We start from the raw sequence: 15,774 nt of genomic DNA, 5'->3' as shown, positions 1-15,774 counted from the left end.
CACATACAACGCTAACTTCAAATTTATGACCAGGTATTTGACTTCCTTTATTCCTTTTTCTGACTTGGATACATCATAGCATGGAAATGCGATCGCTTTTATTTTCAACAAGATACGGTTTTCACAAATCAGCACATCCCATTCTTTATATTGACTTCTTCTACTTTTTCTCTGCTTAAAAATCCTTCACTACTTCTTTACTTCCCAAATAATAAACTTCAAATCTCTTGGCACTGGGCGTTGGACCCTCAAAAATCCCCAACCAACTTCCCTTCTCAGAATTAGCTTCCAAACATTCCCTCCCAGGCGGTATTTTCAGCCACACCATTCTGTCAGTCCACTGTTTTGCTCATGCTCGGTGGCTTTCACAAGCTTCCCCTCCCCAAGCCTTGGGTATTTCCTGGGCTTCTCTTGTGACATCTCCACTGTTTGTCTGGAGAAGTCAGTTGGCACACAACTGCACCAAGTGACAAATTTTCTAAGACAAAGAAAATCTCTTAATCTTTGAACATGTCTACAAGTAACAGAGATGCTTCCTCCTTTCTTACAAAAGCATATACTTCATGCCTTCCCCCCTCCCCCACTCCCCCAAAAAAGTAGAGATTCAAATCCTATGTTTCAACAAATTCAGGTCCTGGCTGAGCAATTATTGTAGGGTTACTTGGTTAACATCTGTCACCCCCACTAATTGTAAGTTTCATGAGGACACGGGTCATGTGTATTTTCTTCACCACTGTACTCTCTGTGTCTGGCATGTAGCAGTCACTCAAGAAAAGCAATCATCAGGGGGATTACTTGAATGGCTCTTTTTAATTGAGTATACACTGCCAAGGGCACTATAAGAGACTGACTGTTGGGAACAATGCTTATCTGAGGAGTAAGGAAGGCCAGGGTACAGATGCCCATCTAAATGGCTGGTAGACACAGGTAGGCATCTGTCCTACATACAAAGAAAAGCCCTGAGAGGGGACAACACCAGTGTTGGGTTGTAGGAAGATGACTATGTTCTTGACTGTCAAGAGTCTGGTTGCACTGGCCGATGGTCAGATTGCCAACTGGCTCTGTTCCCATTTTGTTTCTCAGGCACCTGGGAGCTGTTTGGGACAGTTCCACTCCAGTTAGTACAGGTCTCACCATGTGGGGGTCTGGGTCTTTAGCTAACAAGGTAACATTTATAGTTGCCTGTGTTATCAGAGCAGCTGCGTAAAGAGGGGGTCCTGTGGACAAGCAGAGCCAGCAGGCTCTGGCCAGGCTGGGATTGGTATCATTGAGGGGGCAATGGGTTGCACTCAACATCTGGTCCAGGTGGGGATCTAAAGCAACTGGTCTGCCCGATTCAAGTGTAGGTAGAGGCCAATAGGTTGGGTCAGAGGTGACCCAACAGTCATGGGGGATATCAGGGCAGGTCGGATCAGGCAGCCCCCAGTAGCGTCTCATTTTTAATTTTCCCATCCAGTAAGTTCTCCTGTTTCTGTTACAGGGAGTAATCCTCCTGGCATCATAACATCTTCCTGGCATGTGGGGGTAAACAGTGGCACAGGGACATGGTGGTAGTATTATCTCATCCTTTAGGCCCGGAGGAGCAAGAGGGGGAGTAGGAACAGGGGGAGGAGCAACAGGGGAGGGAATACGAGCAGAGGGAGGGAGAGCAGGGTAACAGTCAGGGCAATCTGGGCCTGTAACATAAGGCTGTCCCTCCTGGAGGCAAAAGACAGCAGAAGATGCTTTGACACATCCCTCCAGTCAGGGAAGAAAGTTCCAAGAGGGGCAGTAGTAAGTGGAACAAGAACACGGTTGGTAAGATGAAAAGATCCCTTTTGAGAATGTTAGGAACGGGAATATACACAATGGAGATAGGAGACAAGGCTGATTCAGCATCAGTGGGAGTGATTCCACCCTGGGGATATAAAGGCAGAAAACAAACATACAGAGAAGGACATCAATCACAACTCAGATCATATACATATACATACGTACACACACATATATACATACGTATACATCTAAGGAGAATAAGGCATCCTGACACTAGTAAGTAGAGGAAGGCTAACAAGGTTTGTGACTGAGGTGCCAATCTGAGGGACTAACTTGGGTAAGCCCCACAGCAAAGAGTATAACAACCAGTATGGAAAGAGAAATAGGTAGGGAATGACAATGAAATTTGAGAGACAACGATTTGCTGTAGTTCATTTAAGTCGCTTGGTGATTTCCTCAAGCTTCTGGTTACAGAAAGTTCTCAGGTGTTGGCTGCTGGCTGCTGATTATCCGCTGTCTTCTTAAGAATGATCTGTAGAGGCTTGTTCTGGTTAGCATTCAAAGTGGTTGTCAGGTGACAGATGGGCTGCCTTTACTCAAGAATGGTGGATCCAGACGGTTAGTCCTACAACCTTGATGGCTGTGGGCACGGTTAGCACAACTAAATAGGGTCCCTTCCAGGTAGGTTTGACTGGTCTCCTTTTCCAATCTTTTATCCAAACCTGATCCCCAGGTTTGCGAGGGTGCCCAGTTACTCCTAGGGAAATGGGTAATCCTGTCTGTCACCCATCTATGTATCTCAAATATAGTTTTCCTTAATCCTTGTACTTGTTTTTGTATTTCTAAATTCCCTAGCTCTGTCAGGTCGCCCTTGAATTTGACTAGTGAAGGGGGCTTTCCATATAGGATCTCGAATAGGGAGAATCCTGTTTTTGTCCGGGGTATACAACATGCTAGGAAAAGAGCTAGGGGTAGTATATCTGCTCCGGGCAAGTTAATTTCCTGACATAGTTTTGCCATGATTTACTTAAACTGTGATTTAAGGGTCCAGTTCAGATGGCCCACTTTCCCTGAACTCTGGAGCCAGTAGGCTGCATGTAAGCTCCATCGGATACCTAGGGTTTGGGCTGCTTGTTGCACCACCTTGGCCACGAAAGCTGGGACATTGTCTGAGCCTATGGTTAATGACATTCCATACCTGTACCAGAAGAAATTTGTATCCTCCACTGGGTCTTATTTTGGTAAAGTCTACCTCCAAATCTTCAAAGGGTGCCTGACCATAGTGTCGGATTCCCGTGGGCCCAGTAGGGGCTTGTTTGGTGTTATTTTGAGTGCTGAAGAGGAAGCATTGAGAGATGGAGGCACAGAGGGATGGGAGCTGAGCAAGTACATTGTAATAAGCTTTCAAGGGCAGTTTTTCCCAGGTGGGTGAGCTCACGCTGTTGGAGAACCACTTGGTGGGCTAGCTGCTCTGGTATAGACTCTTTGATCTGGAAGTATCCACCATCCTTCTTTTGTCTGGCTTCCTTTTTCCTGTTGTGCCCATTTTGTTTCTTGTATTGTGTGCCTTGGGGAAGTTGGCAGTTCCTGGACCAGCATGATTTTTGAGGGCGTTGTTTGTCTTTCTGCTGCTTGTTTAGCTGCGGCATCTGCCCATCGGTTACCTTCTGACACTGAGTCCTTTCCTCTTTGGTGTCCCTTGCAGTAGATGACTACTACCTCCCTTGGTTCCCAGACTGCTCTTAATAGTTTTAGGATTCTTTCCTGATTTTTTATTTCTCTTCCTCTTGCTACCAAAAGTCCTCTCTCCTTGTATAGAGCCCCATGTACGTGTAGAGTGGTGAAGGCACAGAGTGAGTCAGTGTATATGTTGGTCATTTGTCTTTACTGAGTTCTAGTGCTCTCATTAGGGCCCACAGTTCTGATGTTTGGGCTGACCATTCTTGTGGAAGGACCTTTGCTTCTGTGAACCCAAAATCAGAGACTACTGCATAGCCAGCAGCATATCTTTTGCCTTCGCTCATGAAGCTGCTGCTGTCTGTGTATAGGATGAGGTCAGAGTTTCGTAAGAGCCTGTCTGATAGGTCAGGTTGACTAGAATGGTCCTCATCAAGTACCTCTAGGCAATCATGCTCTGGGGAGCCCCGCTGCTGCGGGCCAGGAAGTGGCAAGATTTAGGGTTATTATGGCTTCCAATCTTACTCATGGGTTTTCACATAGTAGTCCCTGATATTGTGTCATCCAAACATGAGTTAACCAGTGTTTCCCCCTGGCATCCGTCAGGGTAATAACTGAATGGGGAACCTCAATGTTTAGGTTTTGCCCCAATGTGAGTTTGTCTGCTTCCTTGATTGAAAGTGTGGTGGCTGCCAGTGCCCTCAAACAGGTGGCCATCCCGCTGTAACTGAGTCAATCTGTTTTGAAAGGTATGCCACTGGTCTCTGCCAGGTTCCAATTCCTGGATTAGAACCCCCAGGGCCACCCGCATTGTTTTCATGCATGAACAGGTTGAAATCTCGTGATACATCTGGGAGTCCCAAGGCTAGTGCCTCTGTGAATTTCATTTTTATGTCTGTGAACACCTTTTCTTGATTAGGGCCCCAGAAAAGGGATCCCCTTTCTTCCCCCTTTAGTGTCTCGTATAGAGGTCTGGCCAACTCTGAGAACCCTGGCATCAATATCCGACAGAATCCTGCTGCTCCCAGAAACTCTCAGACGTGCCGGCAGGTAGTGGGAACTGGAATGGCACAGACTGCCTGTTTCCTTTTGGCTCCCAGCATCCATTTGCCTTGGGTAAGTTTGAAGCCCAAATATTTAACTTCCTGTTGGCAAATCTGTGCCTTTTTCATTGACATCCAGCATCCCACCTCTGGTAGTGGCTTGAGTAGGGCCCTGGTTCCCTCCCAGCATTGGGTCTGCGTGGGACTGGCTAGCAAGAAATCATCCACATATTGGAGGAGGACACATACTAGGTCCTGTCCTGGAAACCTGGCTAAGTCAGATGCCAGGCCCCACTGAGCAAGGTTGGTGGATTTTTGAATCCTTGAGGCAGTCTGGTCCAAGCGAATTGTTCCTTTGTTTCTGTGGCAGGGTTTTCCCACTCAAAGACAAATAGGGGTTGCCTATTAGGCTCTAGCTGGAGACAGAAGAAGGTGTCCTTTAAATCTTGACCTGTGAACTATCCTTCCTCAGAGGGTATGAGTCCTGGTGGAGTGTATGGGTTAGGAAACACTGAATGTAGCATTATGACTGCTTCATTAATGGCTCTTGGGTCCTGTACAGGATGGTAATCATTTGTCCCAGGCTTTTTCACAGGCATCAGGGGAGTATTCCGTGGGGACTGGCATCCTTTTAGAAATCTCCATTTGAGTAGTCTGTTTAAGTGTGTCTGGGTCCCCAGGTGTGCCTCCCATGGGGCCATATATTGGCATATTTTGACAGGTTGGGTCCCAGGCTTTAGGTCAATTAATATTGGGGGGTGGTTTTTTGCCAGACCAGGGAGGTTCTCTTCTGCCCAAACTGAAGGGAACTCAGCTTCTACCTCGGGGGCCACGGTTGGCTCACTGGGAGGAGAAATACGTAACCTCCATTCTTCTTCCTATGATATCGTCAAGGATAAAATCGTGGGTTGGGCCTTTTCATTTAGGCACAGTTGTGTCTTTTCATCTGAAGTGAAAGTATTTCTGCTCCCAGCTTGGCTAGGAAATCTCTACCTAACAGTGAGACCAAGCAGTTGGGTAAATACAAGAATTCATGCACTACTTGGTGACCCCTCAACCAGCATTGTCAGGACCACAAAATGGCCTTCGGGTTTGCATCCCAGTGGCTCCTACGATGGTGACTTCTCAAGCCGACAGAGGTGCCACCTTGTGTGTCATCACAGAGTGTTCAACCCCAGTGTCAACCATGAAGTCTATTTTCTGGCCGCCTACCTTCATTTTCACCATGGGCTCATGGGGGCCCAGTCGAATAGAGCCTGGTCTCTCCTAATCAGAGTCCATTCCTGCCTGTCTGATCAGGTCAGCCTTGGGTGGTTCTGGTTGGTAGCAGCTGAGTGGAGTGGAAGTTTTTGGTTTTCCCTTTTGGCAACCGGGGCATTCATTTTTCCAGTGTCCAAATTCTTTGTAGCAGGCACATTGATCCCATCCCAGTGGCACCCTTCTTTTTTGTTCTTGAATCCCTCGTGTGTGGGGTCCATTCCAGATGCGGTGGTCTTCCCAAGGCTGCGGCCGGGAGAACTGCCTTTTGTTTCGTTCTTCAGTCTGCCTCCTTTCTGGCAGCTCAGTCCCAATTTACAAAAACTTTGTTGGCGATTTCCATCAGTTCAGTAGCATTCTTTTCCAGCAAATCCTTCCAACTTTTGGAGCTTCTGTCTAATGTCACTTTGGGCCTGTCCCACAAAGGCAGCATTGACCATGCACTGGTTTTCGGGGGCTTCTGGGTCGAACGAATATAAACTCTGAAGGCTTCACATAATCTTTCCTAGAAGTAAGCTGGCTCTCTTCTGGCTTTTGTAGGACCTCAGATACCTTTGCCATGTTGGTGGGCTTTTTGGCCCCTGCTTTTACCCCTTGGAGGGAGGAGAGTCAGTATCTTTCTAATCTGGCCCTTCCGGCTTCTGTGTTTGGGTCCCAGCAGGGATACTCTTTGGGCATAGCCTCCTGTGCCCAAGCTTCAACTTCTTTTTTTTTTTTTTTTTTTTTTTAAATTTATTTATTTTTGGGACAGAGAGAGACAGAGCATGAACGGGGGAGGGGCAGAGAGAGAGGGAGACACAGAATCGGAAACAGGCTCCAGGCTCCGAGCCATCAGCCCAGAGCCTGACGCGGGGCTCGAACTCACGGACCGCGAGATCGTGACCTGGCTGAAGTCGGACGCTTAACCGACTGCGCCACCCAGGCGCCCCCCAAGCTTCAACTTCTAATTGTCCATCTGGTGCCTGAGTCTGGAGCCATTTTTTTTTTTTTTTTTTTTTTTTTTGCTTTGGTGATGACTCATCGGTGCTCTTCCATGTTGAAAAGAGTGAGCAGAAGCTGCTTACAGTCAACCCAGGCAGGGCAGTGAATCTGGAATCTGGATTCTAGATCTCTCATCACCTACAGCTTTTCAGAGCAGGGCAGCCTGTAGTGTTTCCAATTGAGGAGGTCAGTAGTGGAGAACGGTTGATAGAAAGCTGATGCCCCCTCCTGTAGGGTCCCATTGAAGCCTATTTTCTGGGGACCCCCTAGTCACCTGCAATGGCATCTGCTTGCTGTTGGGGGCCTTGGACCTTGAGTCGAGGACCTAAGGTATCTGCCTACCGGTTCAGATGTCCCTGTTGGGGCAGATTGGCCACTGGCAGAGGCGAAACCGACAGGGGTGAACTTTCAAGCACTTGAGGCTCCCCTCCCTCAACTGATGGGGTCCTGGGGGCATATGGTGGTTGAAAGGAAGGACTTCTGAATTTTCTTGGAGGATGGGGCGGTGGGGTTTTTTTGCTGTGAGGTCTTCTTTCCGGCCTGCGCCACTAAAACCTTACATTGTCACTTACTATTAATGCAGAACTGGACCCAAAGAAGCTTGACTTGGGCTATTTCCAGCCATTGGTCAATGTATGGGAATTGATCTGGATGGCTAGGGTCCCCAGTAATTACCTTATAAACAGCTCAGACCGTGGGAACCTCTAGGGTGCCCTCAGGGGGCCAGCCTACACAGAACGTAGACCATTCTAATTCGCAGAGGGTGCATAATTTCCCATGGGTCAGTTTGACCCATAGTCACCTGAAAATCTCTTTTTAAAATTCTTTTTCAAAATTTTTTTTAATGTTTATTTATTTTTGAGAGACAAAGCATGAGCAGGGAGGGGCAAACAGTGAGAGAGAGACACAGAATCTGAAGCAGCCTCTAGGCTCTGAACTGTAAGCACAGAGCCTGATGCGGGGCTCGAACTCACAAGCCATGAGATCATGACCTGAGCTGAAGTCAGATGCTTAACCAACTGAGCCCCCCTCAGGGCCCCTCCCTGTTTAAAATTCTTAATCATACATTCCAAAACAGTTGATTTTGAGGAATTTTCCCCATGCTGGTATCCTAGATGGGTCCCTCCCAATGAACTGTGTCGCAGGACAAATGGGGAAGAGGTCAGTTCATCTGCCTGGCCACGCCCCTCATGGGGATTGAATGCCTCTTAGCATTGGCAGGGGTATAAACCCCTGACTCAGATCAGGCCTTTGCAGACCTGACTCTGCCTTGAGCCGTATGAGATCATCACAGAATCGCAGAGTAGGACCCACTCAGGCTCCACGAAGCACGGGCACTCACACACATTGACACTCACACACATTCAGACAGATCGCAGACTTCCACCCAGGACTTCTCTGTTCTATTCAGTGACTACGTTGCCCTGGAGGTGATTAAGCTCCCCTTCTGCCTCAGGGGTGGGCCTGCATTCCGGTCTGAAGTCCCCGGGGACACTTACTGTTCCAACGTCCTGGGACAGGTCTTTTCTGTTCCCCCTGGAGTCCGTTCGAGTGCAGTAGTGACCGGTACTGCTGGGCCCGGCGATGGTGGGGGTCCGGTGAAATCAATGTCGGTGCGCCTTCCTTTCCGTGGCGGGGGCCCACAATGAGTGGCCTCTCCGCCGCTCACTGACAACAGTGGCTCAAGGGGTCAGCGTGGCTGTCGTCTTCCTGGCCAACGCACCAAAAGTGTTACAGCAATACTTGGCACACAGGAAGAGACAAGCAACACGCGCTCGGGGAATCAGAAAAGACTGTTTATTTTGCACTGGCGCTGGCCCGGCAGAGTCACCTCCAAAGGCTGAGCCCCGAGCCCCGGTGCTGGCCTTCTTTTATGCTGGGCTGGATTCCAGGTACTTGGAAACTTTCTATCAGCTGCACAGGTAGGTGGGATTGCAGGGACTCAAGGGAAAAAGGGGGGACACTATGGGGACAGTGGCTGATGGAAGAGGTAAGCAAGATTACAGAAGCAAAGAGCATGCAAACGGGGTATCCAGCCTGGGACATTTGGCTGGCCTTCTTTATCTGTTCTTACAGGCTTTCCTTCTCACTTGAAGGGTGTTGGGGGATGAGATGATCATTTCAACTGGATGGCTCTGAGCAAGCAGGCCCTCCATAATGTGGGTGGGCCTCATACAATCAGTTGAAGGCCCACCTAGAGCAAAAAGACTGACCTCTCCTTGTAGGAAGGAATTCACAAATAGACTGCTTTCAGATGGGAACTGCACCATCGACTCTGCTGGGGCTCCAGTCTGCCGGCCCACAGGGCAGATTTGGAATTGCCAGCGTCTATATTCACGTGAGCTCATTCCTTACAATAAATCTCTGTTACACACACACACACACACACACACACACACACATTTTGTCTTTTCTGTTTCTCTGGAGAACCCTGACTAATACAGATTGTTTGTTTTAAAAAGTTTACAGACAAAAAAAATAAAAAGCCAACGAAGAGAATATCACAGAACCTACCACCGAAGAGCAAGTTTTTTTTTAAACAAGGTATGCCTGTATTTGCCTTTTTTCCATGTATTATTTATTTAAATGTGTCCACATTGATATTTTTAAGTCAAACCAGGGCATTTTAATTGCTGTGCAGTAATATTTACATAAATAGAGACAATATTTGCCTAACAATCCTTTACTGGTAAATGTTTAGGTCTATTCCAATTTTTTTTCTATTATGAGTAGTATTTTGGTAAACACCCTTGGTTATAGCTCCTTATGTGCATGTAACAAGAATTTTTTAGCATTTGTACCTAGAAGAGAATTGCCCAGTACTGGGGTACGATACCTTCCAACTTCTAGGTTGCTAACTTCTCTTTCAAAATGATTTGTCAGTTTACAGTCCTGCCAGGATTTCACAAGAGTTTTTCCTCTATACCTGTGTAGACCTCAAGTATTGCCATACGTCGAAATGTCAGCCAATACGGGTGTAAAGCCAACTTAATTTTGTTTTGTCTATGTTAGGAAGTATGTTCTGCAGTTAAAAGAATGCATATAGTGCATACGATCTGGCATCAAAGCAGGAAAGGTCTCTTGACCTCTGCCCCAGGGTTCTTTCCCTTTATCCTATTCTGTCTGGTGTGTTTCTTGAGATTCCACCATATATTATATAGCTAAAATCACAGACTTAGATGAAACCACGCAAATCACGCTGAAAGGGCGGGCCTACGCCAGCCGACTCCATCTTGTTCTGTGTCCTTCACCTTGACCACACCTCCTCCCCTTGAGTAACCCCCCCTCACCTGCCTAACAGGACTCGGACCCTTCCCCAGGACCCTTCCCCAGCCAATTGGCTGAGGCCATAGCCATTACCTCACCAACTGCCCCCAGGTCCCTTTGTCCTTTTGAAACTCGCTCTCTTTCCCTGGTATCTCACTGCTGCGTCGGTGCAGGTAGGGGATTGAGCTCGCTAGCTCGAATAAAGGCTCTTTGCTTTTGCATCGGACTCGGCTCCCTAGTGGTCTTTGGGGATCATGAATTCTGGGCATAACATTTGGGGGCTCAGCCCGGGATCCCCAAGAACCCCGAGGGACCCCCGACCCGGAGAGCCTGACTGGCCACGGTTAGTGTCTGTTTGTTCTGTCTTTTCTGTGTGAGCTCATTTCTGGAATTCTGGTAGTGCCCGACGCGGTCTAAGTGGACGCACTGGAGGACCACGGGCCGGGAGTTTCGGAAGACGTTCCGATTCTCCCTTCTGGAGGGACGTGGAATCCCCTCAAAGGTCTGAGACGAGGCGGGTCGCTCCCGCTGGTCGGCGTGAGGCCGTCGTCTTTGGAGGGACGTGGAATCCCCTCATCGGTTTTGGAGGGACATGGAATCCCCTCAAAGGTCTAAGCTAGCTGGCAGTTTTGCTTCCATGGAGTTGGAAGACTTTCTAGGGGCCCTCTGTTTGTCTGTTTTTGTGTTTCTCTGTTTTGTTCTGTGGACTTACTGGACGGACGTTATGGGACAGACTCAGACTACTCCTCTAAGTATTATGATTGATCACTTTAAGGATGTGAGGGGAAGAGCTAACAACCTCAGTGTGGAAGTCCGAAAGGGTCGGTTGCAGTTTTTTTGTTCTAGCGAGTGGCCAACTTTCAATGTTGGATGGCCACCAGAGGGGACCTTCGACCTCCCTACCATCCACCGAGTCAGGAGTATCATCTCTCAGCCTAAGGCGGCCATCTTGATCAGCTCCCTTACATTATCACTTGGCAGGACCTTGTAGAAGACCCACCCTCTTGGCTTAAGCCCTTCCTAACCCTGCTCCCTCCGGAGCCAAAACCCATTCTTGCTTTGCAGGAGACAGAGAAGAGGAAAAGTCTTACCCGGCCTTCAGCACCCCTCTACCCTGTCCTACAGGGGGGTACTGAAGAAGAATTAATTTTTCCTCCCCCGTATAACCCCTCTAGGATGCCGGAAGAACACCATCCTCCCCCTCCGGGGGAGGCAGACGCTGTTCCGAGAGAGCGGGAGGCGGAAACGCTCCAGGGGGAAGCCCGCCCTTTACCAGACAAAGGGCTCAGAGGGGGCAATCCGCCTCCGCCGCCGACTCCACTCTTCTGCCCCTGCGAGCCACCGGACCCCCAGACGCGGAGGGCAATCAGTCCCATCACTATTGGCCTTTCGCCACTAGTGACCTCTACAGTTGGAAAGCTCAGAATCCTAAGTTTTCCGAGAAACCGGCAGGGCTTATTGATTTATTAGACTCTGTTCTGTTTACTCATCAGCCCACGTAGGACGATTGCCAGCAACTTTTGCAGGTCCTGTTCACGACTGAAGAAAGAGAAAGAATCCTCAATGGGGCCCGAAAACTAGTTCCGGGCGCAGACGGGAATCCCACCACCAACCAGGCTCAGATAGATGCCTCCTTCCCCTTAACTCGGCCCCAGTGGGATTTCAACACGGCAGAAGGTAAGGAGAGGCTCCGGGTCTACCGCCAGACTCTAATGGGGGGTCTCCGAATGGCTGCTAGAAAGCCAACCAATTTGGCCAAGGTAGGAAATGTACAACAGGGAAAAGATGAATCTCCGGCTGCCTTTTTAGAACGGATCATGGAGGCATTCCGTACCTATACCCCCATGGATCCAGAGGCTCCGGAAAGCAAGGCAGCAGTTATCATGGCCTTTGTAAACCAATCGGCCAAAGACATTAGGAGAAAATTACAGAAAATAGATAGACTAGGAGAAAAAAGTCTGCAGGACTTACTGGTGGTAGCCGAAAAGGTATATAATAACCGGGAGCCTCCTGAGGACAAGCAGGCTCGCGCCATGGCGGCTGCCAACAGTAAGCAGACTCGAGACCTGGCCAGAATACTACTAGCTACCACTGCTGACTTCCCCGAGGAACGAGACCGCCATCTCCGGCAGCTGGCAGACGACGCAAGAAAAGGTAAAGGAACCACCAAGGGGGGGAAGCAGAGGCTGCAGAAGGATCAGTGTGCATACTGCAAGGAGATAGGGCATTGGGCCCGAGATTGTCCAAAAAGGGCCGGCGGGAAGGGAAGCAAGACTGATCGAGTAAAAGTCCTAGAGCTAGATGAACTAAGTGATTAGGGGAGTCGGGGTTCGGACCCTCTCCCCGAACCCAGGGTAACTCTTAAAGTGGAGGGGACCCCTATTGACTTCCTTGTCGACACCGGAGCACAACATTTGGTCCTCCGCACCCCACAAGGAAAACTAGCCAACAAGAAGTCCTGGGTACAAGGGGCAACTGGTATGAGCCAGTATTCATGGACTACCCGAAGAACAGTAGATTTGGGAATGGGCCGGGTATCCCACTCCTTTATGGTAATACCAGAATGCCCCTACCCGCTGTTAGGACGGGACTTACTGACCAAGATTGGAGCTCAGATAACTTTCAGACAAGGGGGGCCTCAGGTCACCGATGGCAAGGGCCACCCCATCCAGGTCCTGACCATGAAACTGGGGGATGAATACCTCCTCCACCAGGAGGCGCTCCCGAGAGAGGATAATATAGACAGATGGCTACAAGAATTCCCCTCGGTTTGGGCAGAGACAGAGGGGATGGGACTAGCCGCTCATAGGACCCCAGTCCTGGTAGAGCTCAAGCCAGGAGAGAGTCCAGTAAGGATCAAACAATACCCCATGTCTCAGGAGGCCCGGAAGGGGATCTAGCCACACATCCGGAGACTACGAAGCCTAGGGGTACTAGTTCCTTGCCAGTCTGCCTGGAACACCCCCTTACTGCCGGTCAAAAAGCCTCACACAAATGACTACCGACCGGTACAAGACCTCCGGGAAGTAAATAAGAGGGTCGCGGACATACACCCAACTGTTCCCAACCCATATACTCTCTTGAGCTCCTTGGCGCCCTCCAGGGTCTGGTATACTGTACTAGATTTAAAGGACGCCTTCTTCAGTCTGCCGTTGGCACCCCAGAGCCAACCCTTGTTCGCCTTTGAGTGGCATGATCCGGAGGAAGGCTACAGTGGGCAACTCACCTGGACACGGCTACCTCAGGGATTCAAAAATTCACCCACCATCTTCGACGAGGCACTACACAAGGACCTGGTATTTACAGACACCTTCTCTGGCTGGGTGGAGGCATACCCAACCAAGCATGAAACAGCTCAGACAGTGGCTAAGAAGCTACTAGAAGACATCTTACCCAGGTACAGTTTTCCTGCCATGGTAGGATCAGACAATGGACCAGCTTTTATCTCGCAGGTAACACAGGCAGTAGGCAAGGCGGTGGGGGCAAACTGGAAATTACATTGTGCTTATAGGCCCCAGAGCTCAGGACAGGTAGAAAGAATGAATAGAACCCTAAAAGAGACCCTTACCAAATTAACCATGGAGACTGGCGGGGACTGGGTGACTCTCCTACCGTATGCCCTTTACCGGGTTAGAAACACTCCTTACACTCTGGGTTTTACTCCCTACAAGATCATGTTTGGCAGGCCACCCCCTGTTATTCCCAGCCTTCGAGCTGAACTTATTGCTGAGTTTAAAGATCTTTCCTTGAGCGGGCTCCAGAGGGCGCACGAGGACATTTGGCCGCGCCTCCGTGCCATCTACGAGGCTGGCCCGATCCCGACACCTCATCAGTACAGGCCGGGAGACTGGGTCTACGTCAAGAGGCACCACCGAGAGACTCTCGAGCCGCCCTGGAAGGGACCCTACATCGTGGTGTTGACAACCCCCACCACTCTCAAGGTAGACGGCATCGCGACCTGGGTCCATCACACCCACGCTCAGCCAGCGGACCCCTCCTCGATCCGGAAGGACGTTGTCACACGATGGGCCATCAGTCGGGACCAACACAACCCACTCAAGCTCAAGCTACAGTGCATTTGACCTACCTAATATTGGTAACTCTGTTAACTGCTTGTCATTGCTCATGCTGCCGGGAGTCCCCACACCCCCCAAAACATCACCTGGCAGATCATAGACACCAGCTCGGGGACAACACTTAATCAGACGTCCCAGAGCCACCCCAGGGACACTTGGTTCCCAGAACTTTGCATAAACCTCCAAACTCTGTTCCCCTTGTCACCATAAATGCAGCCTGTCCCATGATTGGGTCCCTAAGCTACATGACAATGGGGGAATGAAAGGGCGGGCCTACGCCAGCCGACTCCATCTTGTTCTGTGTCCTTCACCTTGACCACACCTCCTCCCCTTGAGTAACCCTCCCTCACCTGCCTAACAGGACTCGGACCCTTCCCCAGGACCCTTCCCCAGCCAATAGGCTGAGGCGATAGCCATTACCTCACCAACTACCCCCAGGCCCCAATAAAAACTTTGTCCTTTTGAAACTCGCTCTCTTTCCCTGGTATCTCACCGCTGCGTCGGTGCAGGTAGGGGATTGAGCTCGAGCTAGCTCGAATAAAGGCTCTTTGCTTTTGCATCGGACTCAGCTCCCTAGTGGTCTTTGGGGATCACGAATTCTGGGCATAACAACGCTATTCTGCTACATAATATTATGTAAGCAAAACACTAGTTGAATAGTCTCTGCCTAGCAAAAGCCTACTCTTTTTCAAGAACAGCTTGGTTATCACCTCTGAAAACTCCTCCTCACAGTCTCCTGCCTAACGTGTTCTGTTGTCTGTTTGCCTCTATCAGACGGAGGCAGGTCATTCTTGGTGATTCCAGATTGTTCACTGACCCCACCGTGTGGTACTATAAACAGGGAAGGTAAGGTCTAGTTTTGCAAAAGCGCGTTCAATTCACCCATTCCATAACGAACCTTCACAAAGTCAGGTGTAGGCTCTGGATGCAGGTTACTTGCTAACAAATCCTGGTTTGCTACTTGCTCTAACCTCGGCCAACTTTCTGAGATTCCGTTGCCAGAACGGAAGTAATAATAGTATCTATTTACAGGATTTGGGGAAGCTTGAATAAGATGTGTGGTGCTGAGTGTGGAGAGAGCAGTGGGACAGCAAGTCTTCTTAGCTACCGACAACCGGAAGAAATCTCAAGGAAGGTGGAAGAGAGGCAGAGTTCTCCATCCCACAGGGGCAAGAATGAGTGACATTTCACATAATAAAATTAGCTCAAAGACACCCACCCCTATGGTCCAGTTTCAATTAACAACAGTCACAGGAATATGTGTTTTTCTCCTGTTGAATATAGAGACTTGTGTGTATATTCAAAACAAGGACTCATCGTTCTGTATCTAAACTTGCCTGCATATGTGTTATCCATACACGGAGACCTGTAAGGCCCCTGCATTTCAAACATTATGGCCGTGCCTGGGAAAACCAATTTTTTTTAATGTTTTTCTTTAAGTTTACTTATTTATTTTTGAGAGAGACAGAGACAGATCGAGAGGGGGAGGGGCAGAGAGAGACAGAGAGAGAGAGACAGGGAGACAGAGAGAATTCCAAGCAGGCTCAGCACTGCCAGGGAATGCAGAGGCCCATGTGGGGTTCGAACCCACGAAACCCCGTGAGATCATGACTGGAGCCGAATGGGAGGCTTCACCGTCTGAGCCACCCAGGTGACCCATAATGTTGAAACTGAAAAAGCTTTGTAATTCTGATTCTTACTTGAAAAATGGTTCCCTT

The 15,774-nt window shown here is 49.2% G+C and overlaps 1 protein-coding gene across 19 annotated transcripts in view; it reads right to left on the bottom strand.

The window, feature by feature from the left end:
• Positions 1–15,774, bottom strand: part of LOC112871748 (nuclear body protein SP140-like) — a 71,743-nt gene that overhangs the window by 43,797 nt on the left and 12,172 nt on the right. For 13 of the 19 annotated variants that reach the window (XM_086719887.1, XM_086719888.1, XM_086719870.1 and 10 more), the window contains one exon: positions 8,213–8,423. The exons of 4 other annotated variants lie outside the window; for them this stretch is intronic. In XM_086719887.1, coding sequence (XP_086576013.1) covers position 8,213 — 1 coding nt within the window. In that variant the 5' untranslated portion in view covers positions 8,214–8,423. The remainder of the gene's footprint in view (positions 1–8,212; positions 8,424–15,774) is intronic. 2 more of the 19 variants (XM_086719873.1, XM_086719876.1) reach the window with 1 other exon arrangement.

This window comes from Puma concolor, chromosome C1 (genome assembly GCF_028749965.1).
Source record: "Puma concolor isolate L17-30 chromosome C1, mPumCon1.1.hap2, whole genome shotgun sequence".
In the NCBI taxonomy this organism is placed as follows: domain Eukaryota; kingdom Metazoa; phylum Chordata; class Mammalia; order Carnivora; family Felidae; genus Puma; species Puma concolor.
This window is presented reverse-complemented; position numbering and strand designations above follow the sequence as displayed.